The sequence below is a fragment of the Lates calcarifer genome, unplaced genomic scaffold (genome assembly GCF_001640805.2).
Source record: "Lates calcarifer isolate ASB-BC8 unplaced genomic scaffold, TLL_Latcal_v3 _unitig_4147_quiver_1721, whole genome shotgun sequence".
NCBI classification, from domain to species: domain Eukaryota; kingdom Metazoa; phylum Chordata; class Actinopteri; family Centropomidae; genus Lates; species Lates calcarifer.
The window spans coordinates 4,792-27,565 of NW_026116732.1; the positions used below are offsets into that span (position 1 = coordinate 4,792).

Genomic DNA, 22,774 nt, shown 5'->3' on the forward strand with positions numbered 1-22,774 from the left:
TTTGAGGAATGAAGCTCCCCTACTTAAGTTTCCACCAGACGAACCAGGGTCTGAATTTAGTTGCAAAGGTTAAATTTTATCCCTGAAATGTTCCTTCTCACTGAGTGGTACTTTCTGGAGGTTCAGGAACTTTGGGAGACAGGACTGCAGGCCTGATTGTCACTAACTGGTCAAACACAGACAGCTGCTTCAACTTGAGCATTCATTCACAAAACATGGAAGTACTGTGAGAACAGTGGTATCCGTATTAGAATGAAGGGTGAACATTTCTCATTATTTGTTAATGTTAATAGTAACATTAGGTTTTGGTGTCGGCTTCCCAATTTGTTTTTAAAAGGAGCGAGAGAAAAGAGAGAGAAATAAGATATATAATCTGACAGAGTAAGAGAAAGCGAAAGAGCAGTGGTGCAGATACTGCATATGTTAAGATCCCAGCACTACACCAGGCCCATTTACTTTTATCAAAGTTTGTCTTATTCCATTCAGCAGCAGATCTTCTCCCCACAGTGTCACTCAGTATCTTGACTGCCCACATGCTGCACCTGCCTTCTGATTGGCTAGAACTCTTCTGTATTATTAACCCTTTGTGGCTTGTGTTGTGTGTGCACTGAGTTAATTTTGTTTTCACGTTCATTTATCATAATAGATGGAGACAGAAAGTGTCAGAAGTGTAAACAGCCTAGATGGACTGTGTGATCTGTGGGAAGCTGTGGAGGCACCAGCCTGCAGAGACCATTTCCTCAGCTGCTTGTGGAGACCACTGACTCCCATAAAGTGCTGTGTCCTTTAAGCAGCAAGGACGGATGTAAAGGTATTATTTCTGACTTTGAGTCGGCCTCTCATTACGGACCTGCAATGAGTGTTCACTTGTCTTTTATTTACCATAACCTGATCTCATCTTAAAAAATTAACCATAGCACAGTTGCCCTGTGCAGATATGGCAGAATGGAAGAATTTGGAAAACACTATCACTGGATGTAATTCATGGTTTTGGCGAATCTTCCAGTACTGACATTCTCGACTAATGATATGGTCGCCGTGACAGGTAGCCAGCCTATTACAAGGTTCACTCACATACAGACAGACAACAGTTTCACAGCTATAGACATAGCATCTTGAATTTCATCGTAAAATTCACAGGCAGTGAGTTATAATTGTTGTTTCAGCCTGCATCAGTGCATGGAGTTGCTCTGTCATGGTGATGGTCTGAGTTTGGTTTTTATATTTTGTTTTGTTACTTGCACAAATAAAACTAAAAAGAGTAAGAAGTCAAAATAACATAAAACACAGGGTTTTATTCAGGTTATGAAAAAATGATGTTTACATCTTGTACATCTAACATATGGTATCTATTGAAATGAATCTCCACTAGAATCTAAAATAAAGCTCTGAAGACTTGAACAATGCTTGGCTGTGCAACATGACTCTACACATGGACCTACCTGTGGACACAGAGCAAGGGCCGGTTTTTGCTATGGGCGCCCGGGGCGCAGATTTAGCCAGGACCGCCTCTGACACAAAGGAAAAAGTTCAATATACTGGTGTGTGGATTCAGGATGGTGATAGGAAGATGTCATGTTGCCCTCTGGTGGATGAAAAACAAATCCATACAAGTCAGATTCATTTAGAGCGGGGGTCTGTCAAGAAATGCCTCAGTTACAACCACAGAGACTAAGCATAAAGATGAAGAGAAAAGGTGAGGAGACATTTGTTATAAGTGAGTTGGAGAAAGAGAGAGAGAGATAAACATAGACAGAACGTCACCAAAACTGAAGTAAAACCCAGAGAACAATGGAAACCCATTAAACAAGCACAACAACAGGAAATTTGTGTGTCTGCAAAACAACAACAAAGCTGTGAGTTTCTGAACACAAGCCCTCTATGAAAGTTGTCACAGATGGATCTAAGGATCCATTCTCAGGAAAAACACTGATTGGGATGCATGTGGCTAACCTTCACATCCAATGTGGCATCTGCTTCTCTGATCATTTGTTTGTTTTCACAGCTGAGCTGCTGGGAATTTTACTGTGCACGCGGTGGACTGAGACGGTTAACCCCGTTCAGAAGGTCTGAGGAAATCTGACATCGAAGGGAATCCAGAAACATTCTATTTATTTTCTATCATTATTATGACTATTTATGTTAATAACATCATTGACAGTTTTCAATACTTTTGTAGCTGATTATCTGCTCTTTAGGGTTTAGCTCCTTTGTGCCTATCGTTACTTTCATCGAATAAGCCTAAATCTTAGCTTCACCGTTTACGGATCTCTCCAGCGGAAACTGTAATTGGCTGCGCGGTGCTGTTTGATGCACCAACAAAAAAAAAAACTGTATTGGTGTATCAGTTTTAATGAAGATAGAGAAGAGGTTAGAAGAGGAAACAGGCACAGTGAGTAACTACACTGCTGAGATAGACGTTACTTTATCCTCACATCAGGGAAACTCGGCGCCTTGGCGTGTTTGAGCTTACTTCGGAGAAGTACAGAGAGTACGTTGATTGAAAAGCGTGAAAGAGGAGCAAGCACATGAGTGCGCCGTTAAAAAGCGTCCCCAGTGAAGCTGGAGCAGTGAGCCATGGTTCCGCAAAATAAAAAAAGTGTGACCTGAAAGGCCTCGCATACAATATTGGTGCTATGTGGGATGGTAATGTAGACTGTATATACAGTTTATGGGTGGCAAGTGGAGCTGCCTGGCTGTAACCACCCAGGGCCACCCCCCTGGCTCCACCACTGTCAGATGGTACGATCCTTTGAGCGTCGTCACACACGAGTGGTAGCACTGCGTGTACAGCGTTCAGTCAGTGCAAGTAGTAGCACTGGGGCATCCAGTGGTTCCGTCCTCTTTTAATTAACAAAACTATAAATCAAAGATTAAAAGTAGTAGTCTGCCGGGGTGAGCCGGCTCCCATCGTTCACACAAAGGAGCCGTCTACTAGAACCGACTCGCTCGCTACCGACACATCACCAAGAAGAAGGAGCTCAGCAAACCGACACGTTAGCCAACAGTAACAACAGAAAGTCTCTTAGTATCCAGTTTTCTACTCCGCTCTGCTCTGACCAGTCATCTGTGGAACATGTCGAGACTCCAAGGTTTGAAGGTTTTTATCAACCAGCGGCTAACTGCGGCAGTGGAGGAGGTCATTAGCCGTTTAGAGAAAGTAATAATGGAGTATGAAGATGAGATGGAGTGCCGCCATCGCAGGCTGCTGAACTCTGCTTCAAAACCTGAGGATGAGCAGAAGAGAGCAGGTTTGTAGAATAAGACGTTTATTGCTTCGCTGGTGTTGCATAGCAACCGTGGTAAGCTAACTAAACTCTTCATGCACAGCCTGTTTGCTCCTGCTAACTTAGCATATGCTAAAGACGTCACTGGGGGCTAGACATATAGACCATGCACACGGCATTTTCTGCACATTTCTCCGATTATACTCAAAAATTTTACATTTGATTTTATTAAAATCAATTTAAAGTCGCAGTGTAATAATGTATATATGATAGATGATCACAAATGAATGGATAAACACCAGTAAGTAATGAACTAGTTTGTTTGAAGCTACTATGCAGCAAAGCGTCTTCAGACCTCACCTGATCGTCTTTCTGTCCTTCTGTCAGTCTGCTGGACACAAGTCAAGAGTTTCTGGCAGCTAATTAACTCACAGCCCTTTATTTTTACAGTGACATCAGAGCTCACCTGAGAGCCTGCAGGTCACCTGTCAGTGTGTCTGTGCTCAGGCTGCTGCTGTACACATATCCATTAAAAAAAATAGATAAGTCAATAATAACTGAACTTTTGACCCACTTGTGGATGGATGGCTTTAATTCAGGTGGTTGCAAATTACAACGAAATGGTCGCAGTCTGGAATCCTGCACCTGTGATCAGATCACCCCACAGGGCAGGGTAATGGAGGGACTCCCTGTCACACCAGCCTTTCCACCAGTGCGCACCAGTTGAGTGTGCCCAAATGTGAGATGTTAGGTTTAGTTTTAGGATTCCAAATTGTTCTAGAATGATTGACAGTCTAAGGCTTTCTGTTTTTAGGGATTGCCAAACTCTGTTTCAGTTTGCTGTTGATAGTGTGCATAGTCCTACAGATTACATGTAGGTTGTTTTTACAGCCATGCTAACACCTCTGTCAGGCTGTATATAGGCACAGCAGTGCTTTAAGATAAATGCTGACATCTGATGGGAATGAAGGGAAAATCCTGCAGGTATTTGGTCATGAACTAAAGTACTGGTCAAATTAATGATGGTGTTAGATGAAAAGTCAAGAGGGTCGTCAAAGTTATTACAGTTCATCCTGAGCAAAATACAATGTCTTAACTCAATTTCATGGTAATCTATAACTTGAATTTGTGTCTGTATTGTGTATCAATGTTTTCTGCAGATGTCCAGCAGCAGCTGGTGATTAAAGAAGAGGTTCTGTCTGAGCAGCAGGAGTGGAGCCCCAGGCAAGACCAGGAGGACCCAGAGCACCCACACATTAAGGAGGAAAAACAGGATTTCTGGACCAGTCAGGAGATCAGGAGTCAGCTGCAAGGAGTGCATGATGGCAATATCACAAAGTTCCCATCCACACAAGTCCCTGTGAAGAGTGAAGAGGAGGAGAAATCTCAGTCCTCACAGCTTTATCAGAGACTGGCTCCAGCCAGCAGCTCTGCCCAACCAGAACCAGAACCAGACAGGAGCTCAGCATCTGGTTTTAAACATCAATCTAAATCTGTTGACAAGACCTCACACTCTTCAGAAGCTGAGACTGAGGACAGTGACGACGACTGGAAGGAGATCAGAAAACCTCAGACAGATTTAAATACTGTAAAAAATAAAGTTCCTGTCAATGATATAGGACGTAATACCAGCATTAAATCGTTCAGCTGCTCAAAATGTGATAAAAGATTTGGCCAGAAGCACCATCTGCAGACACACATGAGATGTCATACTGGAGAGAAACCCTTCAGTTGCTCTCTTTGTGGTAAAAGATTTACTCAGAAGGGAAATCTGACACAACACCTGACAGTCCACACACGGGAGAAGCCCTGCAGTTGTCCTGTTTGTGGGGAAAGATTTTCACAAAAAGGAAATTTGACACAACACATGACAGTCCACACAAGGGAAAAACTTTGTTGGTGAGAGACTGGCAGAGAATTCTTAAAGGACAGAAGTACGCAGTGAACAAATTATCACTTTGTTACCATCCAATCCAGGGTAACAGTTTAGACATGCCACTGCCACAACATAAGGCCGAGTTGTTCTGGGAGTTACTGGTTCATATGTTCCCTGTTTTTGTCTTAAATACCAACTTATGTCTCGGGATGAGGTCCTTTCAAATCTTACAAAGTTTACATTTCAACATTTGCAGTTACTACCATACTAACTCCAACTCAAAAAAGTAATTATATCTGACACATTCAGTAAACAGCTATAAGACTTCAAATGTTGATATATGAATCAGGGATTCAGTGGGAGATTCTTAAGTTGTTTACATTTTCAGCTTTGTAAAATAATGTTAAATGACCAAGCAAGATCATACATCATATAATGTAAACAATTTGTAATGGCTAATTACTTGTTATTTACTTGAGAGCCACAGCTTACAGTGAAAATATTGTTTACCAGACTGAAGCCCCGCATGCACTGTAAGGCTTAAAGTATGTGGAAACCTGAATATTAAACCCATATGAGATAGTTAACCATGTAAATCCAAAACCATGGGCCTGACCAGAAGTACATAAAGTATATGGACAGAATAGTCTACTCACTATAGAGTGTAAATCATATAATCAAACACCTTTGCAAGTGTTCCATGTGACTCTGCTAGTCAGTAGGACAAATGATGACATGGAGGTCCTGACTGGTCTGCACTTCTCTGACTGTCACCTGAAAAAATACTTATTTACTACGTGGATTAATATAACACATTGTTTTATAAGGAGCTGGTTGATATTACCAGAAATCCATCCATTATCTTTACCCCTTATCCTTAAGGGTCACAAGGCCTGGAGCCAGTGCCAGTTGACACTGGGTCAAGGGGCAGGGTACACCCTGGACAGATATTACCTGAGACCAGTGTCATAATTTACTGTCACATTTACCCTCAGTAATGAAAGGATGTCATTAAATACACATGTGCACCTGAATCTCTCACAGAGGAGCACTTTTCAATTTTGTGTACTGAAGCAAACACAGACAATCGTGGATTTGAATAACATGTATCTTATTTTAGAACACTGACACTAAACCAAGAAAATCATAGTAAAAGGGACTTTGTTTCACATCTCCTGGCTGTAAGAATGAGTCATAATTAGATTTGAATAACACTTACGGCTTTTGTTATTCCATCTGCTAGGTGTCTGATAGAATGACTGATTGAACTTCATAGTGACATTATTGCATGCTTCTGTCAGCCTTCACATTATAGTCAGGAACAGAACATTAGTAACTCTCTCTCATCACTACACACACAAACATCTCACAGAGAGCTACCTAAGGAGCTGATGTATGTGAAGTAGGCGTACATCAGGGTATCTTTTGGTCTAGAGGGAGGGGTGGGTTCAGGGATTTTTTTTATGTTGTATGTTGAAAAACCAATAAAGAGAATGTGAAATATTTGTGAAGTTGCTATGCAAATAAACACAGACACAACAAACTTGTATCTGCCATGTGAATAAATTGATCAAATCACTTTATAAAAGGAAAATGTTGAGCATTCCACCAGCAGCACAGTGTTTTATTTATTATGCAAAACTATGTAACTTTTGCTGAGCAGTGACAACAGCAGCTGAACACTGGCTTATTTACACTCACTGAAGACTTTTTAGGAACACCATACTAATACTCTAGTCAGATTTTATTTACATAGGCCAGTATCAAAAATCACATGGTGCTTAACAATCTGCACAGCATATGATACCTCCTGTCCTTAGATCCTTGAATTACTCAAAGAAAAACTGAAGTCACTGTCATGTTCATGAAACCAGTTAGAGACAACTGGAAGGAGGAACTGTGACCACAAAGGGATGCACATTGTCAACAACAAACATAGCATCAGTGCTGGTCCAGTCCAGTCTGCAGTTCAAGAGGAAACCCAAGTACTTTTTAGTGCTCCACAATTCTTACCTCTTCACCCATCTTAATAAAGGGTTTGGTCACAGTTCTTGTCCTCCTGAAGTCAACTACCATCTCCTAGGTCTTGCCCACATTTAGGTCACGTCCACATTCACATGATTGTTGCAGCACCACTCCATAACGTGAACCACCAGTTCCCTGTATTCAAACTCCTGCCCATCTCTAACGCATCATTGCAGAGTCATCAGAGAACTTGCTGGGAAGAAAATCTGATGTGTACTGTGCCTACAATGTGAACAGAAGTGGAAACAGGACAGTCCCCTGTTACTAACCAGCACGTCTGAAAGGGAGCTCCTCAGCTGAATAACCTGGGGCCTACCTCACAGATAGAGATTCAGGAGCCCACCCTGAGAAGCTTCTCACACAACAGAAAAAGGTGGATGGTGTTAATATAATTACCCTGACCAAAATCATCAGAATCTACAGTGGCTGTGTGCTTAAATGCTATTGCTAACAGTTAGCATAAACTGAGTGAGAAGTATCTGCAGGGGTGACAACTACAGCTGTGGCAACAGGCATTTAGTGAGTTACCCAACATGCAAATATGTCCCACAGATATGAATGTGAATATGAATATGAATTATATATCATCTACACCTGGACCTAGACAAGTTTCCAAATCAGTGCAATCAGTGTAAGATATATATAGTATAAATCTTCCACATTATATGTTAGAGGATTGCTGTACATGTTCATTTAAAAAGAAATACATAGCAATATCACCAGCAACAGGCATTCTACAAATACATAATGAAGTGCAATATTACACATGTACACTGAATCAAACTGTCAAAAAAACTTTAATCATTTATTTATTTGCTACTGTTGTTTTTATTGACTGTATTTTACTCCATTTTATTTTGTAATGTTATTAAATGTCTCTAGTTCATTAATGTTAGAATCCTGTTAAGCACTTTGTTTTGAAAAGTGATAAAGATATTACTACTAAACCAAGCCTGATGTTTTTTTTAATAACCCCAGAGTTGATTCTAAAGGAGACTAGGCCTCCTGCATTCTCCCCTCAAATGAACTGGTGTCATCCACAGTAAGGAATGAAAACCCTTTTTCTTCTAGGTAAGAAGAAGAATCTCTCTCTCTGCTGCTATATGAGCTGCAGGAGCAGTGTTTGTATGTAGTGTTGAAGAAAAGGTCATTTAGTCTCCCGCTATTGTGTCAAGCTAAACCAAATTAAAGCCAGAAGTTGAGCATTTATGGCCCTCAGAGTAAAAGCAGAATCCGAGATAAAGGTGTCCTGTGTTGCCATTGGGTCAGTAAGGGCTCCTGTACATCATTTTAACAGAATTTGCCAATATTTTTGAAGACAGCACTATGCCATCTATGCCATGATTTTTCAATTTGTGCTGAAGGCGATGACACCGGAAGTAATTCAGAACCTCAAAAAACCAAAACAATATGACACGAAGTTAGGTCTCTTTAAACATTTCAGGAGAAATAGTTTTTTCAGGAGAACTTTTCCAACAAGCATCAACTAGCAGTGGATGTAGGCAATGTGTGTCTCCTAGTTGGTGTCAGTGCCTGAACAAAATCTTTGTGTGGGATTATTCTGTTTTTTTTTTTTGTTTGTTTGTTTGTTTGTTTGGTTTTGTTGTTTTTTTTGGTCACTTTTCTGGGCACTGGAAATGTTTTGATTATGTATGGAGTCATATTATAAATTGTACATTTCAGTAATTGACAAAATCTTGTCATACAGATAAATGAAGAGTTTCGGAGGCGGAACACTATACCCCTGGAGTCGACTTTTATGTCTCAGCTGGACAAGTACACTCTGAAGTTCCTGGAGTTATTCAGTTTAAAGGGAGGGGCTGTTGGACAGCGCATGAAGAGTGTGTTGCTTGAGCTGATAAAGGTGAGGTCCCGGTTGTAAAGAGTAAATAAATGAATTTGGAGCAATAGGATCTAGATCTGTTTTTTACTTACAAAATGATTTCTTTGTGGTGCTCTGGTGATGGCATGCTAACTACATGACTTAACTACATGAAAGAGAGCAGAATTAATTTTCAGTGTACAGTAGTCGATTGAACGTTATTGCCATTGACTATGGTAATACTGTACTTACATGCACTTAACAACATCTAGACTTAAATACTTGGATTCAATTAGTAGGAGACATTAATTTAGAGAGGATAAACATTTATTCATTCAATAATTATTTATACTGCTTATCCTTAAGGGGTCACGAGGGGGCTGGAGCCAATTCCAGCCGACAGTGGAAGAGTGTGTGTGTGTGTGCATGTATCTGAGCCCACCCCACAGTGATATAGAACAGACAGAAGCAGCGTGATTAGAAATATATTCTAGCATTTTTTTGTCAGGTCAGACATTTTTCAGCTTTGACATTTATGAACATTTTTATGTTGATAAGCATCAGAATATTCTTATTGTATTAATTTTGATTCAGTGTTGATCAAAGATAAATTGTTAAGCCTAAGGTGGGCATTTAAAAAAAAAAAAAACTTTATTTGTACAACACATTAGGTCACCAGTACATGTATTTTAAGGATTTTGTTCCTAATTCTCACAGAGTAAATGGTTACACAAGTAATTGAACTGGATTACATGAATTCCTTTGAATTTCTTTGTTTTCTTTTTTGTCTGTAATCAGCACATGTTAACAACTGTGCATGTTTGCATGTGTTCTAGAGAACAGTAGAGGATAAAGTGCACGAGGACCTAAAAACACAGAATATGAGCATTTATGTTTGTCAGCAGCCAGATGCAGCGGGCATCATCATCGATGGAACTCCGATGCTGACGGGTGTGTGTGTTTAAAAAAAAGTAAAATTGTTTTAAGGAAACTATTTTCCCATTGAGTTTATCTGACTGAATGGCTGATCAGTTTTTTCACTTCATTTCTCAATATCTAATTTCCAGGGAAATGTATCACTGAACTCAAAACAATCTAAAGAAATATAATGACATACTTGTGACCTGAATACAGGTTATATCTATTTATCCATCCATCCATTATCTATACCGCTTATCCGTTAAGGGTCACGGGGGGCTGGAGCCTATCCCAGCTGACATTGGGCAAGAGGCAGGGTACAGATCACCAGTCCATCGCAGGATCAACACATATGGACAAACAATCATTCACACTCACACTCACACCTACAGGCAATTTAAAGTCACCAGTTGCTGGAGAACCAGAGAGAACCCACACAGACACAGAGAGAACATGCAAACTCCACACAGAGAAGCCCCGGGTAAACTGGGGCTCGCACCTGAAACCTTCTTGCTGTGAGGCGACAGTGCACCACCACAGGAAAGTATGCCCTGGGGTGTCACTGCTCCGATAGTGCATGGTTTGAACATTTTCTTGCTGGTTGATTGTGAATAGAGTAAATTCATTAATATACTGTTTATTCGCTTGCCAACACCAGTTTCGTCATTGGGCACTGGAAAAGTGGATGTAACCCAAACAGGAATATAAATACAGTCCATTGGGTGTAAAGACAGAGGCCATCTTTCCAGCCCTAGGTGTTAAAGTAAACTTGAATAAGTCAAACTTATTAACAAGTGTCATTTGAGTAGAGAATTTTTGAGACAACTTCTTAAAATGCCATCATCTACTCCTCCTAACATTGCTGGACAGCAACAACAAGGCCAGAACCTGGCACATGAACAAAGAAAGTAAGGTTTCAGCAAATTTACATGAGGTTAAGATTAGATAGTTCAAATCTTAAATCTTCTGGCCACGGTGGTCAGAGAAGTTGGCCTGAAATGGAGAGCCAACTATGTGCTGTAGTGCAGGTACTTGATCACCTAGACTGATGTGACTCATGATCATACAGATGTTGTTTTGACTGTCTGCAGGTTTGCTTTTGCCATTTTATTTGCTTAGTACAAGCACTGCCTGAAACAATTTACATGCCGTTAAGGCATTTACCTTGTGTACTAGGTTGGGTGGATGGTTCTCCACTCTGTAGAGATGACAAAGGGCCCCATACTGTATGTCCAAAGACAAGATCATTTGGACTGCAATCCAAGCTTTCTTTGGTCACCTCTCTAGCAGTTGACCTGAGCCAAGGCAGTCCCTCCTGACAGTCCCTTTCCAACTCAGTGCAATATGCACAAAAAAGAGACCTTTAAGTTTGATGTAACCTTTCCACAGCGTCTTGACTCTGGGTATGGTATGTACTGACCTGAGACCTGATTTAGCAGCTTTAAGAACAACACAAACATATAGGAGGAAAAGTTTTTCCTCTGATCAAGTTGAATAAGTTGAGAAACCGCACACAGAAATAAACTGTCAAAGCTTTTACAATTGACTTTGTGGTGACGTTTTGAGAGAGTAAGTAGCCAAAGAAGTGACAGAACTGTAAGCAAGACAGTACTATCAGGTTTTGAGCATGGCAGAGGATCTACACAGTCAACAATCAAGTGTTCCAGTGGGCAGTCTGAAACTGGAATGGGGCACAGAGGAACAAACTGAATTATATTAAAGAAGAAAAGAGTTAAAACTATGACCTGACCCGTGACAGATCCAGGGTGTGGCCAGTGGTGGTCCCTCATCTAAAGATAAATACAATGGGATTCTTCAGTCTGGTGTTCAATCTACAGCTGTTGAACTAAAGTCTGTTATTACAAATTGAACTGTATTTTTATGATATATTTTTATTGTATACCAATTTTTAAAACATAGTTACAACGAGCTTTACAAAGCACAATGCAATACTAGATAAACTAAGACAGTAAAATGATTAAAAACCAATGTAGAGCACATTTGTAAAATGAAAGAATGGAATCTCACTAATGAATGGTACACTGACTTGATACTTGAATGGATTCATTCCTAAAGGCCATTGGCTAAAAACAAAACATTGTATTAAATGGACAGGATTTGTAATTACTTAACAGTTTGTGATGTTGACCAGTGATGTTCTCGGTTTTGTTGTTACTCATATACCAATGGACACATCACTCTGCACCACATCTGAAAACAGTGTCAGTTTATGCTGTGGGAGAGGAGAGAGAGCTAAACCCATTACCGATGACAACTGTTTACAGTGTCTGTCTCAGAGGAGAAAAGCAACACACTAGTTTTATCAAATGCCCCCATATTCTCCACCAGTGACACATGACCACCATTAACATGTGAAGCATAACCTGGGCCATTCTCCTATACTTTTTGTTTATTTGTGTATTTAACAACACAGATTTAACAACACAGCCTGGCAAAGTATTTTGAACTTCTCAAGCAGAATGAGTCTTTGCAGATCATCCAAAGTGATACTATGGTCAGTGACATACAGTGCTGATCAAACCTCCTTGCCCTTGTCTGTGAGAACACACTAAAGTTAACTTTTCACCCTGGGCTTGCTCAGGTTGACGCTTCCCATCAATTGAATCTATGGTGTTCCAACCCATGCTGTTGCTTTGCCTGAATGGGAGCCAATTCAGCTTTACAGCACAAGCTCCTGTTGTTGCTCATAAGTCAAACCTGCCTCAAACCCAGAAAAGACAGGAGAGGCCACAGTAATGGCTTTACCTGGTGAGCTTGTGCTAAGTGATGCTACCTCAGGAGTTGCACTCGCAGCTCCTGTACTCTCCACTGAACTTGACTATTAGTACATCTTTGAATAGCTTGTCATGGTCCTCCCTCTCAAACCAAACAAATTCTTAAGGGAACAAACCCTTCAACCCTCCTCCAAACACCTGATATCCCAGCTTACAACTAACTACACTCTACACATGGGCCACACCTACAGTTTAAATGTTACTCCACTTCTACCTGAACTGAGATGATGGTCTTCTAGATATTACATAATATTGGCTTACTACATTGAATATTGACTCACTGGTCTTAAGCATAGGTAACAATATAATTGTTGACATCCCTAGAGTTGTATTTTTCTTCTTTACAGAACCACACATACTTGTATACTCCTACAGTTGGTTATACCTACATGCAACTGTGATATGGCAAGAGTGCAATTTAAATGGCTATTAAAGGGCGACACTGTGATCCTGTGATTCTCTGACTGGCTTCACACACCCATAATCTCCACCCAGTAACCTAATTCAAGGATTCTCCATCCTTTATTTCAGTAAGTCAGCTGTTCTTGCCAAGTAGTTTTTTGTTTTAATGTACAAGCAACGCTTATTGAGAAAAAATAAGGCAGTCTGTCTGATGAAGGTAATATGAGGCTGGAGAAGTGCTCTACATGATATATGATATTTTGATATTTTGCACTTTTTACATTCAGGCACCCATGTCTAAACATGTGCTGATTATTTTACTATGTGTTATTCAGTTCATTGACTCAGCTTTAAACAGTAATAATCTCTAATAATGCAAAGTTCTTACAACTCACATACAAAACCTTAACGGCATGGTGATAATTAATTTATACAATTTCATGTTTGAATAAGAACAAGATTTATGGTTATCATAAAATTGAGTGTCCCCACTTAATTTTGGCAAAGTTGCTGTATCTTCTCCGCGAGCTCCAGGCAGTGTAAGATCCTGATTTTCTCTCTCTGTAGCTCCTCAGGACTCACTTGGCCCATCAGCTTGGCAGAAAAGTGGATCAGGTCCTGCATGAAGAGACCAACAGCTCCTCTGGGTGCAGGAGGGATTTGGGTCAGAGTGCAGGACTCAAACTGAAAGTTGATGTTCTTGGCCCTGGGAAGGCCCGGTCCCCGTTCCTCGATCCACGTCAGAGGTCTAGAAGGACACAGATGAAATGAATGCTTAAATGATTCTTCATTCCTGGACAAAACACAACTCTATTCAAAACATGAGTTGTTGCAGTTAGTCCACAGCAGCATTATTTCCAAACACTATCTACATGAAAACCATATCTGCAGTTTTATACTGTAACATAACTAGAGCACTAAATGTGGGATAATGTGCTGCTGAAGACAGGCTCCAACAAATGTACTGTTTCCTCCTGTTTGAGTAATATTTGTTAACTACAGTGGCCAGCTTTTAGAAAATCATGAAGCCTTTTAAAAATTCTATACAATATATATATACTATATGTTTGTCTTAAAGACTTACACCTTCAGAAGGACACAGACATGTTAGCAAAGTCAGAAAAATCTGAGTTTAGTCTCTTGATTTTTTTTTTATTTTTGAGAGTATTTATTCCTTATCTCTGTAGTAGACACACATGCAGACTTATAATATTCTGTCTCACCTGTTGTCAGAGGTGAGCAGCTTTGCAGTCATCTTGCTGTAGTTACCAGAGTTTTCCTCCATGCTTGCTGCAGTTACTGACAGCTCACCAAACAACTCAACCAACCAGGTGAGGCGAGCAATACCACTGAACGCTGGGAAACCAAACCCAGGCTTCAAGGCTCCACCTTTAACAAATTCAAATATACACACATTATTACTTCATTTCCATTTAGCTTCTAAAAATCAAATGTGGTTCTTTTAGCTGTCTCTAAGAACAACCTTCCACATCTGGCTGGTGTTAATGTGACTGTACCTTTATACACACATACTAAACCAGAAACATACTTCCAATATTAATTTTAAAACTGAGATGAGATGTTTTGGTTGAAATTCACAGAAGTATCAAAATAACCACAGAGACACACACACACACACACACACACACACACTCCTGTCTCTTACCTGTAAAATGAAGAGTGCCCTCCTGCAGGATTTTTCCCTGAACCTCTCTCTTCAGTACTTTGTAGTCTTCTGTCAACAGCTCTATGTGTTCCTCATGGAGAATCACTCCTGACACACACACACACACAAAGTCATTTAGTTGCTTATGAAGTGCAATCAAGAGCAATGAATCTTTACTCACAGTGGAAGATGTAGTTCACTACCCTCAAAACATAATCAATATGACAGATGGTGATACTGTATCTGAAATGAATATCTGAAATGAACTTCTGTTTCCAAGGAGAGGTAGGTCTGAATGAAACATTTCTCTGACCTGTGCCTCCTGACCTGCACATGGAACATACATGTTTACACATTATTATCCATTAGTGTCACCTTTTTCCTTGGCAATATCCCACAGCTCCACAGCTGCCTTGTAGCTCACGGTCATGGGATACTCCACACAGACATGTTTCCCTGCCTGCAGAAAAGTTCTGATGAGAAAGGAGGGGTTTTCTTGGTCAAAACAGGGCAACAAGAAGTCTGACTAGAAACTGTGTGTTGTTTTTGATTCAAATTTAGCTTGCAGTGAGAGAAGATGTTTCATACATCTTCCACCATCCTTTTTTCTTGACACTGACTCAAGTTAGAGTAAACATTTGCATACAGGTCCAGCAGATTCACAGCAACATGAGCATTCATTTAGAGTTGTTTTTCTGACCACCTGCCACTCTCATCTGAGCTCTGATTTGATCTCCTCCAGCTCCTGAGAAACATATCTGGCTCTTCAGCTGCTATAAATGTAAATGACAGCAAATTGTGTTTGTAGTAAAGGAAGCAGTTCTGTCATTTTATTTTTGTGCCTTTATTTTGAAGAGCACTGCTCTTCTTCTTCGTCTACTTCCTGTCGTTGCTGCCGCTAGACTGCCCGCTCCCGTTGTTTCTGTTGGTAAATATGTAAACAAATTATTTACTTGTTATATTCTGTGTAGAAATTTATGAAGGGAATTTTTATTGTGGTTCGCTTCATGTTTTTGTGTTGTTTGCATGTCACGTAAGGAATGTCAGTGCGACGTGTGTGTGAAGATAGGCTGCTAGCAGGCTGAACACAAACTTAGCGCCCTTGGAAGCAGAAGGAGGTATGGGAAGATTAATGGTGTTCATTGTTAAACAAGTTGTTCATTTCATTTAAAACATAATTTGTGTTAAGTTTAAAAATGTAAACATGTTTCTGTACATTATTTGTGTGTAAATAATATGTACTGTGGTATTTATATTTCTGTTCATATAGTTTTCACGGTGTCAGAATGAGAGGAGAAGAAAAAGAGGAGAGAAGTAAAGTTGCACCAGTCGAAGCTCTCTGCATTTGTTTGGTTATTCCAAGTGGGCCGCTACAATAAATGCTCCACTGCGTTCACCAGCTAGTCTCTGCTGTTTGGTGCTGAGCACGTAGTGTACAGTGGGTTCCTATCATCCCATAATCTCAGTAAGATCAAGATCTCTTTTGCTAAGAAAGACCTGAATACAACAGAGAGAAAGAAGAACAAACAACGAAACATAACAAAAGCACATCATATACAATCAGACATCATTAGATAGATCAAAGATCTCCATTGAAAATCAAGTTTTTCACCTTGTCGATAAGACCACAAGGTGTTTTTATAAGATACAAAACATATCATGAGTGAAATTAGCAGTTAACCTCATGGCTGGGTATTTCCAACTTGGAACTGCACTGTACCAATAACAGTCTCAAAAACATGGATTCAGACAGCCAGGGTTTCATAAGTCACATACCAAAGGACCAAATCTCATCAACTTGCAGGGTGAGGCGACAGAAACCTGTAAGCTCCAGTGCAAAGCAGATTTATCAGTACAGGACCGAGAGAGAGGAGCTGTGTCAGCCACTGCAAGCTAACAAACATAAACAACTAAAAGATGCTAACTACACTTATCATTCTGATACGTCTGCTGGGCGCTGATTTTTGTCCCTCAGCTGAGTCTGGGTCTGACTAAGGCTCAAACATGTTTGGCTTAATCTCAAATTTTTGTGTAAAAATTTTTATATGTAAAACAGTCAAATATAACTTTGAAACTTTGAAACAATTCCAGAAATATAACTTCAGAAAAATGTACCCCATTTAAACCCCCTATTTACTCTGTTTATAATCTACTTTCACCGCGTGTATGGCAGTATTGTGGTATTTAACTATAGATGGTTATTCTATGGATCATTGTGATGACTTCCAAGCAGGGTGGGTGAGCGTGGCTATGAAAATAGCTTGCTAGTTCATGAGTTATTTTGTTCATTTAGTGTTTAATTCACTGCATATACTTATTTGCGACACATCAAATGCAGAGACTTGTAGTTGCTTGTTGCACACATTACCTGACACTGTCCTCATGTGAGATATTATCAGTGCAGATGAATGCTACATGAATGTCTTCTCTGCTCACAGCCTCTTCCACTGAGATCTGACTCACTCCCTGCTGAGTGTCCAGGCTCCTCCTGTTGACAAAAACATCCTGATGAGAACACTGTTTTGATCAAACACGTGGTCACCTTCTAAGATAATATAGATACGGATATAGATATAGATATAGTGGACAATATCTAACAGTATTTTTAAGTGTGACTATGCACTTTGAAACCGCTGCTCCAATTTCACAAACTTTATGTGCTTTATAGTTCCATTTTGAAAAAGACATTTAGTGGTGTGATGCTGCACTGGAAACCAACAACACATCTCAAGCTAAAAAAGCCAGAAAATGTCTGGCCATAGGTACTGTACACTGGTTTACACAAAAGAGTCACACTGATAAAATAGGCATCAGTAAGAGTAATGTGTCTAATTTAATGCACTATTTTTTTTAGACTATATGAGTAGTGTGTCTAATTTAATGCACTATTTTTTTTAGACTATATAAACTGTAACTCTAAAAACTGAAATGCATACTTACTTTATTAGGTCCACTTAGCTAAAACTAATGCAGTAGGGCTATACCCAAATCACAAGACTCAAAGTCAGCACTTCAGGTCAAAGCATAAGCTCAGTTTGGGTGGAACTGGGAGGGTATCTGAATGTGTCATGTGCTTGTGGTTCATGTTTTTTTCTTATCAACAGATATTTTTCACTTTCAGAAATATTCAGGGGCTTTTGTTCAATATACCATGCCTATATATATACAGCGCATCCAGAAAGTATTCAGACCTCTTACTTTTTTATAACTTTTTGTTATGTTATAATGACAAAGAAAACAGAATTTCAGAAATTTTTGATTTGTTGAAAAATAAAAAGTGTAACATCACATTGACATAAATATTCAGATCCTTTACTGTGACATTTAGCTCAGGGTCCTCCTATTTCTCTTGATAATCTTTGAGATGTCTCTACACCTTGACTTGAGTCCACCTGTGTTACACTCAATTGATTTGACATTATTTGGAGAGGCACACACCTGTCAGAGCATATCAGATGCATATCAGAGAAAAGCCATGTGTTGAGGCACAGATCTGGGGAAGGCACTGATAGTTCAGTGGCACACAGTGGCCTCCATTATTGGAGAGGTTTGACAAAAAGCAGGACTCTTCCTTGAGCTGGTCACTGAACAAAAAAAAAAGGAAATATTTATTTTTAGGCTGCAACACAGGTGTGTGAAGGGGTCTGAATACTTTCTGAATGCATTCTGTATTATTCACTCCTCAATCCAGTTACAGTTTACACCAGCTTACCTGCACAGCAACTGCCCCATACTAAACTCCTAGAACTGCCTACATGGATCTCATGCTCCAGTTTTTAAAACCTTTGTTCATCATCTGTGACATCAAAACACTGGATTTCTACACAGTGACAGAAATAAAAAAGATTGTGTAGTAAGGAGGATATACCAGTGTCTGGCCCAAAGTAGTTTAGCTGACTTTGCTGACATTCAGCACCGGATCTTAGAATGTTGGAGCATCCAACAGAAACATGTCACTCTGTGTTTCTATTGCTCCTCTCTGTTTCCATGAAGTTAGATATGTAGTAAGGTCAATTTAAGTTTACAGACTGCCATCCTGTTATCCTGCATTACTCTGTGTACAATGTCAAAGTGCATACAGACAACATTCAAGACAAATCAGGGGCATCTCGACTAATGATTGGAGTCATCTGTACATGCTGGCATCTGTCTGTTACCTTGATATGAATCCTCTGACAGCGAGTTTCTCTGCAGGACTGCCAGACAGTGGAGCTAACATGTCTCTGATCCTCACCCAACCTGCTGTGCCGATACCCACCACCACAGCTCCAAACATACTGACTGCGAAAGAAAGATGGAAAAAGACAAGGACATTTTAAAAAACCCTTTTATATGTTCAAACCAAGACATAGCCAGATTATTCAAAATACTCCAGACATAAATTCAAGAGAAAACTAACTCAGCAGATTACTTTGAAGAGACATGAAATTTCTGTAAATAAATAACTAAAATAATATATAGAATGTAGAAAAAAAAAATTACAAAAAAATAGAGTGTTTGAATGTCAGTCATTTTCTGAATTTTCAAGTGTTACACTGTTTTTTTTTTTTTTTTTTTTTTTTTTTTTTAAAAAGTAATGAGTCAAAAAAAGTAAATTAAGTCATGAATGTGAACTGCACGGGCCCAGCTCCTGTGGAAATACAGGTGATGTGTTTGCGCTACTTCAGTGTCCTTCTACCACTGACTACAGCAGTAATCATTCCCTCTAACTGTAAGCTAAAACCCAGCTCCATGTAAAGATGCTCCCTCGCACATGAGAGTCAGAGACTCAGCTCAGACTGACTGAGGGGCAAATAAGAAGCGAGTCCGTGTGAGGTGGGTAAACCTGACAGGTCCTCTCTGATAGTTCTCTGCCCTAACAACACGATGATGTTAATGAAAGACCGACTTCCTTTGTATTCTAACTTAGACCAGACAGTCAAAACTGACAACACAGTCCTCGCAAAACACGCAGACATCCTCCGCCAGTTACTGACAGAAGATGACGTACACGCTGCCCCCTTACCTGCTTCGACTTAGCCCACACGAGGAAATGTAGCTTGTGCCGTTGGGCGCATTAGCTGTTACCTCAGCAGAAGTGACATAAGACAGGGCCAGCACCGCCAAACCACCAGCCTGTGAGTTTACTGTCCGCCTGCGTTTAGCGCCGCCACGCATTACATAAGGTGCGCTTGTTATGCTGTAGGAATGGGACAGGCTTACGAGTGGCAGACAGGCGGAGCTGTTGTTATCTCACCAGTCGCTTCATACAGCTATTACAGTCAGTATTCAATTTAACTCTGTGTTGGACAAGACTCAAGTATGGAAAGCCCAGTAACTTCTGAATGTATCTTCTCATGTGCAGTATTTCACAAAACATTTCATTTATTTTACCAGAAACAAAATGTTATGGAAACTGTTTGACTGTAAACTGAATGTGTCAAAACCATTCGTTTAAAACCTATAAACTGATTTAACCATTAAATCCTCTTTGTAAAATAAAATATGTTCCGTACTGGTAGAAAATGCATGTAATATGCTGTGTCCTCAGTTGATGGTTTGATAGAAAGCTTCTATAACCGCAGGTATCCAGCAGAAAGAGTACTGTAACATCAGTAGATTGAGCCATATAACTTAAATGTTAATGTTTAGTCAGTGACAATGCTCATATTTTGGTGTTGAGGACAAAGCTATGACTACAATGACTCTTCATAGCTATTTAAGACATCAAGTGGATTCTTTTTTCACTGTACTAGTCCTCTACTGACAAGAATTTTAACACAGCTTTTTCAAACTTCCTAGTTTTATTTTGGATGCTTACATTATTTTACATCAACTTCTGTGAGGACAACATCAGCTGAATGTGTTTTTCAACAGTTCAGCTCAGGTCCCCTTCTGGGCCTTCCCACACCGGACCAGTCCTCACACCCCCCAGACACTGACTCCACCACCACCTCACCAGCACTCTGACTGCAACCCCCCTTCTTCAACCTCATCTGGATTGACCACACCACCTCATGTGACTTTGACAGTGGACCAGGTTAGGAGACAGCTTATAAAACTCCACCAGGGCAAGGCTGCGGACCTGATGGGCAGGGTCCTGAAGTCCTGTGCTACCCAGCTGTCTACCATCCTGCAACACATCTTCAACCTGAGACTGGAAAGGGTACCGATGCTATGGAAAACATCCTGTTTAGTACCGGTTTGTAAGAAGGCTACACCATCTGGCCTCAATAACTTCAGGCCGATCTGCCTCACTTCACACATGATGAAGGTCCTGGAGAGACTGGTTCTGGCCCACCTAGTACCACAGGTGAAACCTGCTCTCAACCCACTCCAGTCTGCTTATCAGCCTCATGTGGGTGTGGCTGATGCTGTCATCTATCTGCTGCAGCGTGTCCACTCTTACCTGGATGGCAGTGGAGGCACAGTGAGAGTCATGTTTTTTTTGTTATTTCTCCAGTGCCTTTAATACCATCCAGCCTTTGTTGCAGAGTGAGAAGCTGCTGAATGGGTGTCAGCATGTCCACCATGTCCTGCATTGCTGACTATCTATCAGATAGAACACAGTTTGTGTGGCTGGGGGGTCTGATGTGTGGTCAGTAACACAGGAGCACCTCAGGGGACTGTTCTGTCTCCATTTCTGTTCACTCTATACACCTCAGACTTTCAGTACAACACTCAATCATGCCATCTGCAGAAGTTCTCTGATGACTCTGCAGTGGTGGGTGTATTAGAAATGGGCAGGAGTCAGAGTACAGGGATTAATAAATAACTTTGTGGTGTGGTGCAACAGGGATCATCTGCCCTAAATGTCAACAGGACCAACATGTTGTAATATTGTACATATTTCCTATATACTTCACTGCCAGTTTTTGCACATCCATTCTTAGAAAAAAAATACTGAACTGCAACTTTAATTATTTTCCTGTATATATTCTCCTTTATATATTTTTAAGACTTTCTTAGTATTTATAGGTCTTTTTTTCTTAATGTTTGTTGTTACCTATTGTTGCTGTCTCTTCTCTATCTATCTATCTATCTATCTATCTATCTATCTATCTATCTATCTATCTATCTATCTATTTTACTTTGCACACAGAAACAAAAAGTATTCCACAAAAACCAAAAACTACCAGGGGCAAAATTATTAGCCCCCCGATGCTAAAAGTCAGTTGTGTAACAATAACAGCCTGCAGTTGTTTGTTGTAGTTTTCAACAAGTCTCTGACATGTCTCCTGAGGAATCCCCACCCATTCTTCTTTGGCAAATCTCTCAAGCACCACCCCCAGATTTGATGACCTCCTGGCATGGACCTTCATCTTCAGTTCACCCCACAGATTTTCAATGGGATTCAAGTCAGGGCTTTGTGCAGACCAGTCAATAACATTCACTTTGGTCTTCTGGTTGTAGATCTTCCCAAGTAGCGACATATGTTTTGGGTTGTTGTCGTGTTGGAAGACAAAGCGATGACCCAGACCCAGTTTTGCTGACTGCTTAAGGTTTTCTTTCAGAATCTTCACATACCCTTCTTTCTTCATGATTCTCCACCTTGACAAGATTCCTAGTTCCAGACGCACTAAAGCATCCCCACAGCAGAATACTCCCACTACCATGTTTCACTGTGGGGACAGTGTTCTTTGGGTTATACGCCTCTCCCTTCTTTCTCCAAACATAAGCAATGTCTATGGCCAAAGAGCTTTAGTTTTGTCTCATCTGACCAAAGGACATGCTTCCAGTATGCATAATGTTTCTCCAGGTTGTCCTTCACATACTTCAGTATGGCTTGAAGGTGTCTCTTCTGCACAAGTGGAGTTTTTCTTGGTCTGCAACCTCACAGTCCATTCCTGTGCAGAGCTCTAGTAATTGTCTACTTTGAGACTACAATTTCCAACTTGGCTAAGTCATTTACTAGCATCTTAGCAGTTGTTCTGGGGTCATTAGACACGTCTCTCACTAGTTTTCTTTCCAGGGTCTTTACATTCTTTCGCTTCTTACCTCTGCCAGGCTTGTTCTATACCGTGTGGCTCTCTTTGAATTTCTTGATGATAATTCACACTTCAC

General features: G+C 40.3%; 2 protein-coding genes and 1 long non-coding RNA gene across 4 annotated transcripts; 2 read left to right on the top strand and 1 right to left on the bottom strand.

Moving 5' to 3' along the window:
* The first annotated feature begins 2,627 nt into the window (after positions 1–2,627).
* On the top strand, positions 2,628–6,802 carry LOC108896725 (zinc finger protein 181). Its single transcript, XM_018695958.2, has 2 exons — positions 2,628–3,251; positions 4,388–6,802. The coding sequence occupies exons 1-2, from the start codon at positions 3,077–3,079 to the stop codon at positions 5,128–5,130; spliced, it is 918 nt and encodes a 305-aa protein (XP_018551474.1). The 5' UTR covers positions 2,628–3,076; the 3' UTR covers positions 5,131–6,802.
* A 5,458-nt stretch (positions 6,803–12,260) lies between these two features.
* Positions 12,261–19,904, bottom strand: blvra (biliverdin reductase A). 2 transcript variants are annotated; one of them, XR_001963154.2, is made up of 8 exons: positions 19,737–19,904; positions 18,889–19,012; positions 17,100–17,219; positions 15,107–15,204; positions 14,732–14,839; positions 14,289–14,454; positions 13,238–13,813; positions 12,261–13,123 (listed from the first exon to the last, which is right to left on the bottom strand). XR_001963154.2 is itself a non-coding variant. In XM_018695957.2 (7 exons), exons 2-7 carry the CDS (start codon positions 19,005–19,007, stop codon positions 13,558–13,560), a joined length of 867 nt encoding a protein of 288 aa, XP_018551473.1. In that variant the 5' UTR covers positions 19,008–19,012; positions 19,737–19,904; the 3' UTR covers positions 12,261–13,557. The 2 variants fall into 2 exon arrangements, 1 of the variants encoding a protein (XP_018551473.1); XM_018695957.2 differs by having other exon boundaries at positions 12,261–13,813.
* On the top strand, positions 15,211–17,088 carry LOC108896724 (uncharacterized). The gene is made up of 3 exons (XR_001963155.2): positions 15,211–15,659; positions 15,770–15,849; positions 16,002–17,088. It is a non-coding gene; the product is annotated as an uncharacterized LOC108896724 (long non-coding RNA).
* Positions 19,905–22,774: the final 2,870 nt, after the last annotated feature.

Coding starts and splice junctions, on each gene's coding strand:
- LOC108896725 (XM_018695958.2), top strand. CDS start 3,077: ATGTCGAGACTCCAAGGTTTGAAGGTTTTTATCAACCAGCGGCTAACT. Junction 3,252..4,387: donor GGATGAGCAGAAGAGAGCAG/GTTTGTAGAATA, acceptor TGTTTTCTGCAG/ATGTCCAGCAGCAGCTGGTG.
- blvra (XM_018695957.2), bottom strand. CDS start 19,007: ATGTTTGGAGCTGTGGTGGTGGGTATCGGCACAGCAGGTTGGGTGAGG. Junction 15,205..17,099: donor TCACATGAGGACAGTGTCAG/GTAATGTGTGCA, acceptor CTTTCTCATCAG/AACTTTTCTGCAGGCAGGGA. Junction 14,840..15,106: donor GGATATTGCCAAGGAAAAAG/GTGACACTAATG, acceptor TGTGTGTGTCAG/GAGTGATTCTCCATGAGGAA.